The 12,825-nt window shown below is 33.9% G+C and overlaps 1 protein-coding gene across 1 annotated transcript; it reads right to left on the reverse strand.

Moving 5' to 3' along the window:
* Positions 1-8,339: 8,339 nt before the first annotated feature.
* On the reverse strand, positions 8,340-9,469 carry LOC143622037 (uncharacterized). Its single transcript, XM_077093291.1, has 7 exons — positions 9,392-9,469; positions 9,182-9,311; positions 9,021-9,095; positions 8,883-8,936; positions 8,762-8,808; positions 8,573-8,677; positions 8,340-8,424 (listed from the first exon to the last, which is right to left on the reverse strand). The coding sequence occupies exons 1-7, from the start codon at positions 9,467-9,469 to the stop codon at positions 8,359-8,361; spliced, it is 555 nt and encodes a 184-aa protein (XP_076949406.1). The 3' UTR covers positions 8,340-8,358.
* Positions 9,470-12,825: the final 3,356 nt, after the last annotated feature.

Genomic DNA, 12,825 nt, shown 5'->3' on the forward strand with positions numbered 1-12,825 from the left:
TTGATGAGCAGTTGAACTACATTGAGCAACCGATAGAGATAGTTGACCGCAAGGAGAAGCAACTTCGTCGCAAGGTTATACTTTTAGTGAAAGTGATATGGAAGCATCGCAAAGGTTCAGATGCCACTTGGGAAGCGGAGAATGAGATGCGCAAGTTTTATCCGAATCTGTTTATGTAATAGTTAGGTTTCGGGGACGAAACCTCTTTAAGGAGGGAAGACTTGTAACATCCTACTTTCGGTTATATTAATAAAATAAAGTTCGTTTATTTTATAGCGGGTCGTTATCGGTTTAGTTGAATAGAATACGAGATGAACTTGTGTTGGGTAAATAGATATGGGTTATGGACTTGGGTTATGGAGGAATGAAGGAAAGACCATGGGCTTAAGCCCATGATAAAAAATATATATACCCTTAATCCTCCATTTAATTCATTTACACATATCCCTTACACCATCCAAAACACACACTTAAGATTCTCTCTCTAGTTCTCTCTCTCTCTAAACCGATATCAAGAAGGAAACCGAGAACCGACCCGAGGTAATGATAGTATTTTATTGTTTGAGCTTAAAACCGTTAGTTATGAACACGAAACGACGAGCCGACACCGTTAAACCGTTTAAGTCACGAGATCCGGGTGGATTCGGGTATAAACCGAACCTATGATGAGCTTAGGGGTCACCCTAGCTCAGATCTGGATCGAATGGAAAGAAAAACGAGTTAAAACACGTTTTTCCGATGAATCCGCGGTTTTCCGGCGGTGGCGCCGGAAAGGCGGCGCCGGAAAAGGTTGGTACGAGGTTAGCGATGTCAGGGAATGTTCTGACATTCCCTGACCTAACCCTAATTCGCTAAGGGTAACTAGCGAAGTAGGTGTGATTCGCCAGCCGATTCGCTAAGAAAAGATTAGCGAACTGGCATGTCATTCGTTAAGGAAATAAGGGTGAACTAGGCCATTCGCTAAGGGCATTTGCTAAGAGAGGGACGAATGAACCCCCTTCGTTATAGGGTTCATTCGTTGACCAGATCAGTTCCTTAAGGTCCAATTCGCTATAAAGACCAGTTCGTTAAGATGCCTGATTCGTTACAAAGGCAAATTCGCTATAATGGCTAATTCGTTATAAATTCCCATTCGTTAAGAACTGAGTGACGAATTAGAACTTTGAAAGAATGACAGAACAGTCACTGGACTTAGAAAAGAATGATATAATTACAAAGAGACCCTTGGACTTTGATGATTTATGAAAGATGCCTTCAAGGGTTAAAGTGTAGCGATTAACTAACCGGTAATAATCCAATGAAGTAAAACCGGCTTAGATACGTAAGATTAATTAAGTATGCGATAGGAAGAGTTAGAGCCGTATTTAATATATGTATGATTATACAGTTAGTCGTGCTCAGCTCAGGAAATGATTAACTATAAACGGTGAACGCAACCGCCTTGAGGTGAGTTTCTAGCCCCACTTCCTTGTTATGTTTTCGGGGCTGTGTGCATACTCGATGTGATAGTTAATACACTTATCTTAAGTGGTAAGTGTATGCCTTGTATGATTTATGTATGATGATTGTTTGACGGTGCGTGAACGATCTTCGGATATTGCATGTACCGTCAGGTGGTAGTTAATATATGATTGATAAGTATGATGAAAGATATGATGTATGTATGAATATTTGATGTATGCATAATGTATGTATGTTGTGATGATGGTACGTGAACGCTCTTCGGAGATTGCACGTATTGTCAAGGAAAGTATGTATGAACAGGTACGGTACAGTTACACGAAACAAAGGGACCAGACCCTAATAATATCTGTGATGGTAGGGACCAGACCCTAATAATATATGTGATGGTAGGGACCAGACCCTAATAATATCTGTGATGGTAGGGACCAGACCCTAATAATATCTGTGATGTTGGGGACCAGGCCCTTTATAATATCTGTGAGGTTATAGAGCGGAAGACTCTTTAAATAGAACGGATAGTTATGTATGAAAAGTAAGTATGAATAATGTGCACCCCTTCGGGCACGTGTGCAAGTATGAGAACAGATTGTATGTTGTATGATTAACTAGAACTCACTCAGCGTAGCTGACTTTTAGTATGCACGCAGGTGAGTAGATTGAGGAAGCTTGCATAAGAGGAAGCACATGGCATGGACTTGAAGAAGCTGGCATCTCAAGAAACGTTATGTTATTCTAAAGACAATGTTTTATGTTTTAAATGATTTGAATGCCCGTTAAGACAACAAAGTATGGTTTGTAATATGATGGTTTGAATGTTTTAAGATTCCGCGAATATTTTTATTAACTCTGATATTATGAACTGTGTTTATGAGTAAATCCAACGTCCAAATATGAGGCACCGGTAACGGGGCCTTACAAAACCCGACCCCCACACCCGCATAATAGCACGACAGCGAGGAGCCGGTAAAACCGGGTGAGATCAGGACTCGAACCCTGGCAAGCCAGGGTCATCCCTCATATCTCCCATATAAATTGGTGATAGTAAGGTTTGAACCCCCTACCTCTCACTTGTAAAGTGAGTGCTCTACCATTTACTGGTTTTATTTACTTTGTTGTATTATTATAATATATTATCTTTCATTCTAATATATATATGGTGGGGTTATAATAAGAAGTGTAAGAAGTAATCTGGTGCGTTAGATATATTGATCTAACGGTGGATATTGAAAGTGTATTTATTGTGCAGTGTGTTTTAATTTTAGTTGCGGTGTGTTTATTGTGTGGTGTTTTCATTATATTTAATGGTGAAAACACATTTTCTACACTTTTTAGGAAAAATTAGGGCTGTCAATTTATGACACGAACCTGTTAACACGACACGGGTTTTAACAGGTTTGGGTTTGAGCTTAAAAGGTTTCGTGTCTTAAACAGGTCGACCTGTTTAAGACATGTTAAAATTCGTGTCCTAACTGGTTAAAGACCTGTTAACCTGTTAGTAACCTGTGTAGATTTTTAATTTAAAAATAATATATAAATATACACTCCTAAAGTCCTAAACATAAAGTCATACTTACATACGACATTTCACTTATGTCTGTTAGAACCCGCTATTATATTTTTAATGGATGTTATAATTTGCTTCTATGGTTTTTTGTTTCAAGTATGTTATGAATTTGTGGTTTTTCGTTTCATATATGTTAAGGATTGTGGTTTTTTATTTCAAATATGCTTTGGATTTTGTATTAACTAAGACTTTTGTGTTTGTTTTGAAAATTTTGTTTTCATTACACATGTAGTTATCATTGTATGTTTAAACATATTCCTTAACAGGTTAACCTGTTACTAAACAGGTTCGTGTTCGTGTTTGGAAAAAATGACACGATTAGTTATCATGTCGTGTTTGTGTTTAGTACAACAGGTTATCGTGTTTTTTCGTGTCGTGTCTAACATGTTATGACAGCTTTAGGAAAAATCTACTTATTATAACTTTGTTCTCTCTCTCTCTCTCTCTCTATATATATATATATATATATACATATATATATATAATAAAACTTTATGGCTTCCCACTGTCTTTATATATAAAAAATATATAAAGTTTATTCATATTTTTTATCGCATACATAAATCATAAACGGTTAGCAAAAAACGCATAGGCTTGGGGCCTTGTTGTCTTAATTCGCCTCACGATTGACGTAATTTTGTTTTATCTTTTTTATGTGATCCGACCTGGCCCGACCTTTAGGCACCAGAAAAATGTAGCATCCAACAATAGACCATCGACCCCCGAAAATTTCCAACCCCTATAGAAATAATTTCTGTGTCCACTATATATCCTCACTCAAAGAAGAAATGGAATATGAAGTTGCAATATACGAGGACGAGGTAGGTGGTGGACTGATGACACCAATGATTGACGATCAAGCCATATTTTATCGGTACATAGTCAACAACTCAGGTTGGTTATGGGCGCAAAGATTAATTGCATAACAACGAGCTAACATATAAAAAATAAATTTTAAAATAAAAATCATGACTGTATTGCTTTCAATGTATTTCAGTTTATGATGTTATATAAGTTTAAAGTTTTATTGTGTTTAAAAGAATATAAATATTTAATTCATGTGAATAATTAATTTCTCAGAAGTTGATGCAAACAAAGCTTACATAGCTGTGTTTAATATTGTTAGTTAAGATAACAGCAGCTTGCATGGAGTTCCTGGCTCAATGCAATGCCCGAACTGCCAAGGAGTCAAACCCTTTGTGTCGAATACTCGTCAAACATCGCACGGATAGAAATCTCAATGGCAAATTGGCAAGGTTAGGAAAAAGTAAAAACAATCGGGTTCAACGGGTCGTGCTTGTGTTTTGTTTGGGTTTAAATGCCTGACATGATTTTCTGTCTGGTTCATGTTGTGTGCTAGTTTGACCCGCCAACACAACTCTTTGGCACCTTTTGTCCAACATCAACACGACGGTTTGACACAAACCCAAAAATAATATTCGGGTTGACACTAACATGTTGCGAGTAAGTCGTTATTTTGGCGTATTAATACTCTAAATTAAAGTTTTAGAGCCTAAAATAGAAATGTATTTCAAACAGTTACAATTTAAATATAAAATCTTATCAATTCCTCTTTTTAAGTTTAATTAAGTTTTGGCATACAATAGCCGACCAATTTAATTTATGACACAAAACACAATGTTAGAAAAAAGAAAAACAAAAAATAAATGGGTTAAACTGATCAACCCGTGAACCTACCGGGTTTGACACAAACGGGTCAAACGTGTAACCAGAAATTGCTAACACAACCCGTTTAGCACCCTTAACTATGATGCCTTAATAATTCAATGCCTTAAATAACAAGAAGTAATTAAGTTTATGAACAAATACGAAAACATGGAATTTAAAGTTACATTTGTTGGTCAAATTTTTAATTAGTGTGTTAAATATTATTACATAAATTATAATATCACACTAGAAGTTTAGGTTTTTGAATAACATGACTCAGGTGATTGTATGCATTCAAAATTCACCATGCGATAACCTAAATCAACCCATTTATATGTTAACGGGTCAAAAGTGTGACCGCTAGTAAATGACAGATTTTCTGTTTTTTTTAACTGTGTTTATTTGATTTTTTTGATCTTTTTTTCGCAGCCAAGGAAAGCAGAAGAAAAGAAGCAATAGCTACCACAACTTCCCTATGTTGACGGATATTTCATGATTTCTATTTAGTTACATATCGGTATTGTCATAACAGAATGTTTTTTTTTTAATTTAAATGGCCCGTCAATTGATGAAATGCAGCCACTTGTAGGCATGTTCAAAACGGTTTGGGACTAGGAACCGGAACCGGTTCCTAACCGGTTCCTATATTCAAAACCCCATTTTAAACCGGTTCCAGGCTCGAACCGGTTAGGGAACCGAACCGGTTCTCCCACCCTCGGACCCCTAACCTATCTAACCGGTTCTTACCGGTTCCTAACCCGGTTCCTGTACCGTAACCGGTTCCAACCGGTTATAGTGTAAAAAAAAATTTTTTTTTTTCGTTTTTCGTTTGCGATTTGGATTCTAAACTACGATTCGTATTTGTATAACATGAAAAATAAAAAAAACAATTAACATAAAAATATGTTAATTAGTACCTCTTTGGTCTTCTTCCACAATTTTAAACAATAACGTTTAAGAGTATGACGACTTACGTGAGTGTATTGTGGTTGAAGCGTATCTCGAATCATGGCGGTTAAGCGAGGGTTGTCGAAGTGGCTAAACGGCAAAGCTTCTTGAATCACAAACTTCGCCATACGATCTTGAACTCGATCAATTTGGTATGTAAATATTCCGCCTTCACTATCCATTTGCGTTTGTTGCGAATCGACGTTCTTTTTCAACGCCTTGCAATACGGTTTTTCGATGTGTTTCTTCAAATTTGAATTCGAAAGTGGGTTTAAATAAATCCCACAAAACTTGCACCGAGCCTTCAATGAATGGTCACTCAATTCAACCAAATCCCAATTGCACCAAATCTCTTGATTACGATTATGAGGTACAATACGAACGAAACTTGGTCCGGCATTGGAACCTTGACCAACCGATGATTGTGAGGCAGCCATAACAACAAATATGAATATAGAAGAAGAGAAAACAAGAGATTAGAGAACTCAAAACGTTGTAATAGCGTTTTTTTGTATTTTTTTGCGTTCGGGTTTGCGTTTTGAGTGTTGTGATGAACCCATGACACCAAATACCTATTTATACTAGTAGTGGGGTGCTTGGGGGAGCCAAAAAACGGCTATTTTTGACCCCAACGGTCAAAAAACGGCCAAAAAAAACGATTTCCAACGGCTATATTCGATCCAACGGCTAGAACCGGTTAGGAACCGGTTCCGGATGGTTCGGTTCCAGAACCGGTTCCGGTTCGGTTCCGGTTCCTACCCGCCCCCACTTAGAAATGCAAGAACCGGCCACGGATCATCGGGTTGAATCAGATAGGGTCCGGTTCCTACAAAAAACGGGTAGGAACCGGTTCGGGTCCGGTTCGGGTCCAGGAACCGGTTTCGTTGAACATCTCTAGCCACTTGTGCTTATAAATCGAGTTTTAAGTTGTCATTTATGTTACAACATTGCCAGGGTGCACCATTATATTTTCATACTTTCTTCTATTAACAGCAGCTAATCTTTATTTATAGTTTATGAAGAAGTTGTATATTTAGATTAAACAATAACACAAACAGTAACTTGTAACGTTACAGTAAGTTGCGGGAGCTGTTGTGCTGGCAGGTTTTTATTACATATTTGAGCTACGATAAACCGTTGATAAAATGTATTGGGCGACTGGTAAGGTCAAGTGAATTAGCAGAGCAATCGGTTGAAACGCCAGTTCAGTTTTCAAAACACCACTTTTTACTGTTAGTTTGACAATGTTTTACAGGCACCTCAACTTTTTTTTTTTTTTTTATAATTGTTATTTCAAGTTCTTGTGTTGTATGCAAAAAATAAATAAATAAATAAATCAGATTTCTTTTATTTAAAATGTAATGATACAACAGAACCTTTGGCAATTTAACAAAATAAGGAAAAAAGGACCAATATTATTCAACAAAATAAGGAAAAAAAGGTCAAAGAAATGTGGCTTAATAACCAAGACAGTTGGTACAATATCGGTTTAAGTGTTTAACACAAAGGATCCAAATTCAAGCCTGCCTTTTCATCATCACAGTTAACATGACTTTTAATCTTAGTGCAAATTTGTTCATCTTTGACTTCTAAAAGTCAAACCGTGAAAATAAATACATTTTTTTAAAATATAACTCATGAAACGCCATCGAATTCATTTTTAGGTATTACTGGTCTCTTTTTTATCTCAAGGGTAGCTTAGGAACAAAAGTACAGATTGAAGTTTGACTTTTAAAAGTAAAATAACACATTCAATGTATAAATAGGTACCAATTTTGTGCTTTTATGTGCTTTTGGAGGGGCATTTTGGACATTTTGCCTCTCCAAAAAGCAAAAAGCATTTTTAAGAAGCAATCCCAAACATGCACTTATTCCACTTTCTAAAACATTCAGATTTGTTAAGGGCAATTCTGGAAATTTGTTAAAATTCAGACAGTCATGGACTTACAATTGCGTTATTCCACGGTTTAAATGCCTTCAAATTTCCTCTGCACAGTTGCAACTGCTTAAACCGTGAAATAACACATTAAATTTTTACTAATGGATTGCTAATGATTTAGCAAACTGCTTAATGATCATAGCAAACTGCTTAATGATTATAGCATACTGCTTAATGATTCACACAAATCACATCATTTAGTACAAATCAAATAAATAAACTTTTCCAAGCTTGAAGTTGAGTATTGATGACAAAACTGCAACTCATATAAAAACTTTTCCACTATTGAACATGAAAGATAACATACCCCTCAAACACATTCCTTCTAAAATATATAACTAAACCGCTTTAACCGATCTAAAAAAATCGGATGACCAAATTTCATAACAAACTGAGATCAAAAGACCTGGCAAGAAGTAAGCATTTCCATCAAATGTTAACAAAATATTAGCTTTATATTTAATTATAAACCTAAGCCTAAAAATCATAAAATATAAATAAAGAACTTAAAAAAATCAATTAAAAGTTATACCCTATAAAAAGGTCTTACAATTAAGTAAAATGACCATAATACCCCTCATATTGTTCTCAACCTTATAAAACTAGCATTGCAGTTTCAGTAACTAGCAACCTCATATGCAATCAAAATATGTGCCGGTAAGTGGCTAGTTATTAACTTCATTCCTCACGAGCAAGCAGCCTCTAGTAATAACCCTCATCTGCAACCAAAAATCAACGGATAATGAAAGATCGCAGATGAAAATTAATGAAAAAATTACTTACCACCACCGGTATCTTCCTCCATGTTGAAGTCATCTTCATCGTCATCAAAATCAGGGTTCTGCGGAATTCATAAAGTAAAAAATAAATACACATATGCGCATGTGTATGCGTATGCTAAACATAAGTTCTCTTTTAGTTCATTATTTTCATGAACAAAAATAAAAAAATTGATAGTCAATTCATTAAAGGTTAAAGATTAGATATACCTGATCATAATCATCACCACTGTCCTCCTCTTCTTCTTCAACATTTTCGTCATCTTCATCATTACCATCTTCATCTTCTTTCTTTTCCTTGTCATTATCTTGACCCTAAAATATTATTCGTTTGTCACTCAGAAACATAAACAAATTTAAAAAACTAAAAAAATAGTTTTGAAAAGATAGCAAATTTACCTCATCCCCTTGATCTAGCTTCTCAAAGTCATCCAATCTCTGTAGGTCTGCGCAAACCGTGAAAGGTAATTTAGTAATTTTTTTCTTATGAGTCGTAATAATTTAGAAATATTTATCGAACCTGAGTGGGGATCCCATCGGACCTTCTTATTGCTGCGCCTGACCTTCTTTGAAGCTGTTTTTTGAGAAGCATGATATATTTACAATCATAATAGTCAGTGATTCATAATATAGGAAATATTAAAGTTTTCAGTTGAACCTAGTTCAGCAGGAACAAAATCAACAGTCATCTTCATATAATCTATAAGGGGCTCCTTTTTCTTGCCATCGTTTTCTGCGAGCACGATTTCATATATGAAAAGTTGTCGAAACGAATGACTGTTTATATATATTATAAGAAAGAAAAGAATAGTTAGTTACTTTGAGGATCTATGAAGCCTAAATGATAAGGAGATGACTTCCAAAACTTTTGGAAAGCATCACTGATTAATACCAAGTCCCTGTATTCATCTTTTTGTTTAAGATTCACATCAGGGTATTCACTCAGTTCCTGCAACAAAACATATAATAATTAGTAATAATAATATTTATAAAAAAAAAAGAGAGTCAGTGTGTGTGAAAATTAATTACAGGGAATAACTGAAAGGGCTCTTGTTTAGCAGGATGAGTGTGACGTACAACCCTGCCTCTACCTCCTCTCCAAGACATCTCAACAATCAAACCCTAGAAACAATTACACCTAAATAAATACTAACAACATTATTATTATTATTATTATTATTATTATTATTATTATTATAGAATAATAATAAAGAAGAGTGGCGATTGATAATGATAATGGCTGGCGGCTACCTCTGGACGTCGGAGCTCACGTGGACGATCGATTACACGGACGCCGGAGAACAATAGGTAGGGTTTAGCTATTCTTAAATTTAAACCCGTACCTGATTATATATATATATATATATACACGTGGGAAGCTTAAAGTACAAATGAAATTAACATGCTAAACGTGAAAATCAAGTAGAGTAATTATGTAATTACACTATAGAGTAATTATCATAAAGTAATTACATAATTACTCTACTTAATTCTCACGTTTAGTAAGTTAATTTCATTTGTATTTATCCAAACCATATATATATATATACATGGAGAGATATTTTGAGAATTTGATGAGTTTTAAGAACTTTAAGAACTCTGTTTTGGACCACACATCTAATTAAATGAGTTTGAATATGTGGCTGAGATTAAATTTGATTAAAAAAAGAATCAGGAGAGAGAATAAGTATTTTTGATAATTACACAAGTTTAAACTTTAGTTACACATGTGTAAAAAGTCGATTCGGTGTGTAAAAAATTACGGTAATTTTTTGTACATTACTTACACTTACGTATTACACATGTGTAAAAAAATTTCAAAAAAAAATTTGTTACGTTGAGTTCTTTCGAGTTCTTAAAGCTCAACGTGGTTCTTAAAAGAAATCAATCATATATAAAAGATCAAATACAATAATTCCTAATCATACATTACGTACGCGAGTTCCTACACTGTTGATTTCAAAATCACGCGATGGCAATATTGTAAATTTCATCAACTATAATCCACTGCTCCTATCGATTCCGTCCGTCTTCACTATCACCGTTCATCCATTCGTCACCGTCCAATGATTGTATTCACCGTCGCGACCATCGACGTTACCGTTGTGAACACCATCTTTCTCCGTCACGAGTTGTTCACAGGTTAGTTTATCAAATTGATCAATTGAAAGTGATGAACTAATTGATCAATTAAATTTTGAAATTGATCAAATTAATCATCAATTTGAAGTTTCAGTTATCAATTTTGAGTTTGAGTTCTGGGTTTTAACATTGAACGTATTAACATTAACCTAAAACGTATAAACAGAACGTATGAACTTTTTGTATTGAACTTTTAAAGTTTAATTGATTTTTGTTCTGAACGTTTAAACAGAACGTATAAAGTTTTTGTATAGAACTTCTAAAGTTTTTTGTATAGAACTTCTAAACCTTTTGTTAGAACTTCTAAAGTTTTGGTACAGAACATCTAAACTTGAACGTTTAAAGGTGTTCGTTTTGGTCAGAACGTTTAAATTTGTAGTTATGATCAGAATGTATTAGTTAAACGTTTAAACTTTTTGTTCATTTTTTGTCTGAACGTTTAAACTTTTTCTTCATTTTGGTCTAAACTTTTTACTTTAGAAGTTCTAGACAAAAAATTTAGAAGTTATGTACAAAAAGTTTAGAAGTTCTGTACAAAAAGTCCAGAACGTTTAAAGTTTTTGTGCAGAACGTTTAAACATGAACCCTAATCATAGCTCAATTAAGTGTATTATTATGCAATTTCATAATCGATTGATGATTCTAAAGCCTCCTACACATCAATTCTGTTGATTAAATCATCAATTTTTGATGAATTTGAAGATTTTTAATGTTCAGTGATGTTCTTTTCAATTTAGGTTTTGACTTTTGAGATTTCATACTGTAAGTTGTGATTAGAGTTTAGAAATTGGATGAGATAGATTAAGGAGTTATGAATTTGGATCGGAATCGATTTTAAATCGATGAATTTGATCGCGAACTACTTTTTAGGTTATTTACCAAATTGCCACCGCGTGAAATTGAAATCGATGACCAGCGGTGTCGCGTAGGTAATGTACGACAAGTCATTATTGTACAATAACTCACCCATATATATATACTAGTTTTTATCCCCCGTATTACGGGGGTTGTTTTATATTGTTTATTCTATTATTTGTTTATTTTTTTAATTTATATTTTTTATTGTTTGAAAGTTAATAATATACTTATGGTTTGATAATAAATTGTTTCACAAATAAATGAGATGTTATAACCCGGTTTAAAAGCTATATGGTTTTGATGAGACCCAAGACCCGTTTATTTTTTTTACTATAAAATTGGTTTTTTAATTATAAATAATATTTATGAAAGTTAATAATATACTTATGGTTTGATGAGACCCAATACACGTTTATTTTTTTTACTATCAAATAAGTTTTTTAATTTAAATAATATATATATATATATATATATATATCTTTTTTAAAATAAATAAGATATTATTTTTTATTATATCCTATTTTATAGGATTTTTACATAAATAATTTGGTGAGAATAATTTTTAATTTAATTAGATGTTATAACCCGTTTAAGGAATATCTGCGTTTGGTAAGACCCATACCCATGAATTCGGGTCAAATGCATGAGAAGCCTCCATTTAAAAATTAAGCAAATCTGGTGACTCCAAAAAAATGGGGAGCGACCACATCGCGACACGTAGGATTTTTATATATTCATTTATATATATATATTATATTATATATATATATATATATAAGTTATGTCCGGACCTAAGGTAAATGGATCAATGTTATTGGGTAATCAGGTACATCCTAATTATGTCAGGTGTTCCATCGGGTTTGGGTTTCACTACCATCCCTAAACCAAACTACACCAAAATCTTGCAATTTGACCTAGTGGTGCACAAACTAGTTAACCGTTTTTTTAATACTTCGTAAACTTTACTCTATTAAACCGGTTAGGTTAAAATCGAAACCGGTTACGAGTAAAAAAACAATATTTTATTTTAAAAAAGTATTAAAAAAACAGTTTTGATTAATTTGTTTGATGCTCAGTATAGAACAACTGATTGAAGGGATAAGTTTCGTGCTAGTGGTTAATAGCTAAAACTGGTTTCGGTAATCATTTATGGTTAGGGAAACTAGTATTTTTGTGCACCACTAATAAGAACCCAAAACATATTCATAACACGCTCCTAGCATTGGAGATTAGGCATGCTTTGGTTTTGGGTTATCTCGTTTATATTAATCAGAAAATCTCATTCAAAAAACTAATTACAAACTATCAAACATTAACTCGGTTGGACTGTTAATGAACCATAACTCGGTTACATCTTGTTCACCATCTATAATGCCTAACCATGACTTGGTTTATATATACTAACCTAACTTGCTAGTCAAGACATTACCAAATATAATAAACCATAATTGTAACCTCATAAA

The sequence above is a fragment of the Bidens hawaiensis genome, unplaced genomic scaffold, assembly GCF_021521415.1.
Source record: "Bidens hawaiensis isolate Kalapana, Puna unplaced genomic scaffold, B.hawaiensis_p1.1 tig00000326_1, whole genome shotgun sequence".
NCBI lineage: Eukaryota > Viridiplantae > Streptophyta > Magnoliopsida > Asterales > Asteraceae > Bidens > Bidens hawaiensis.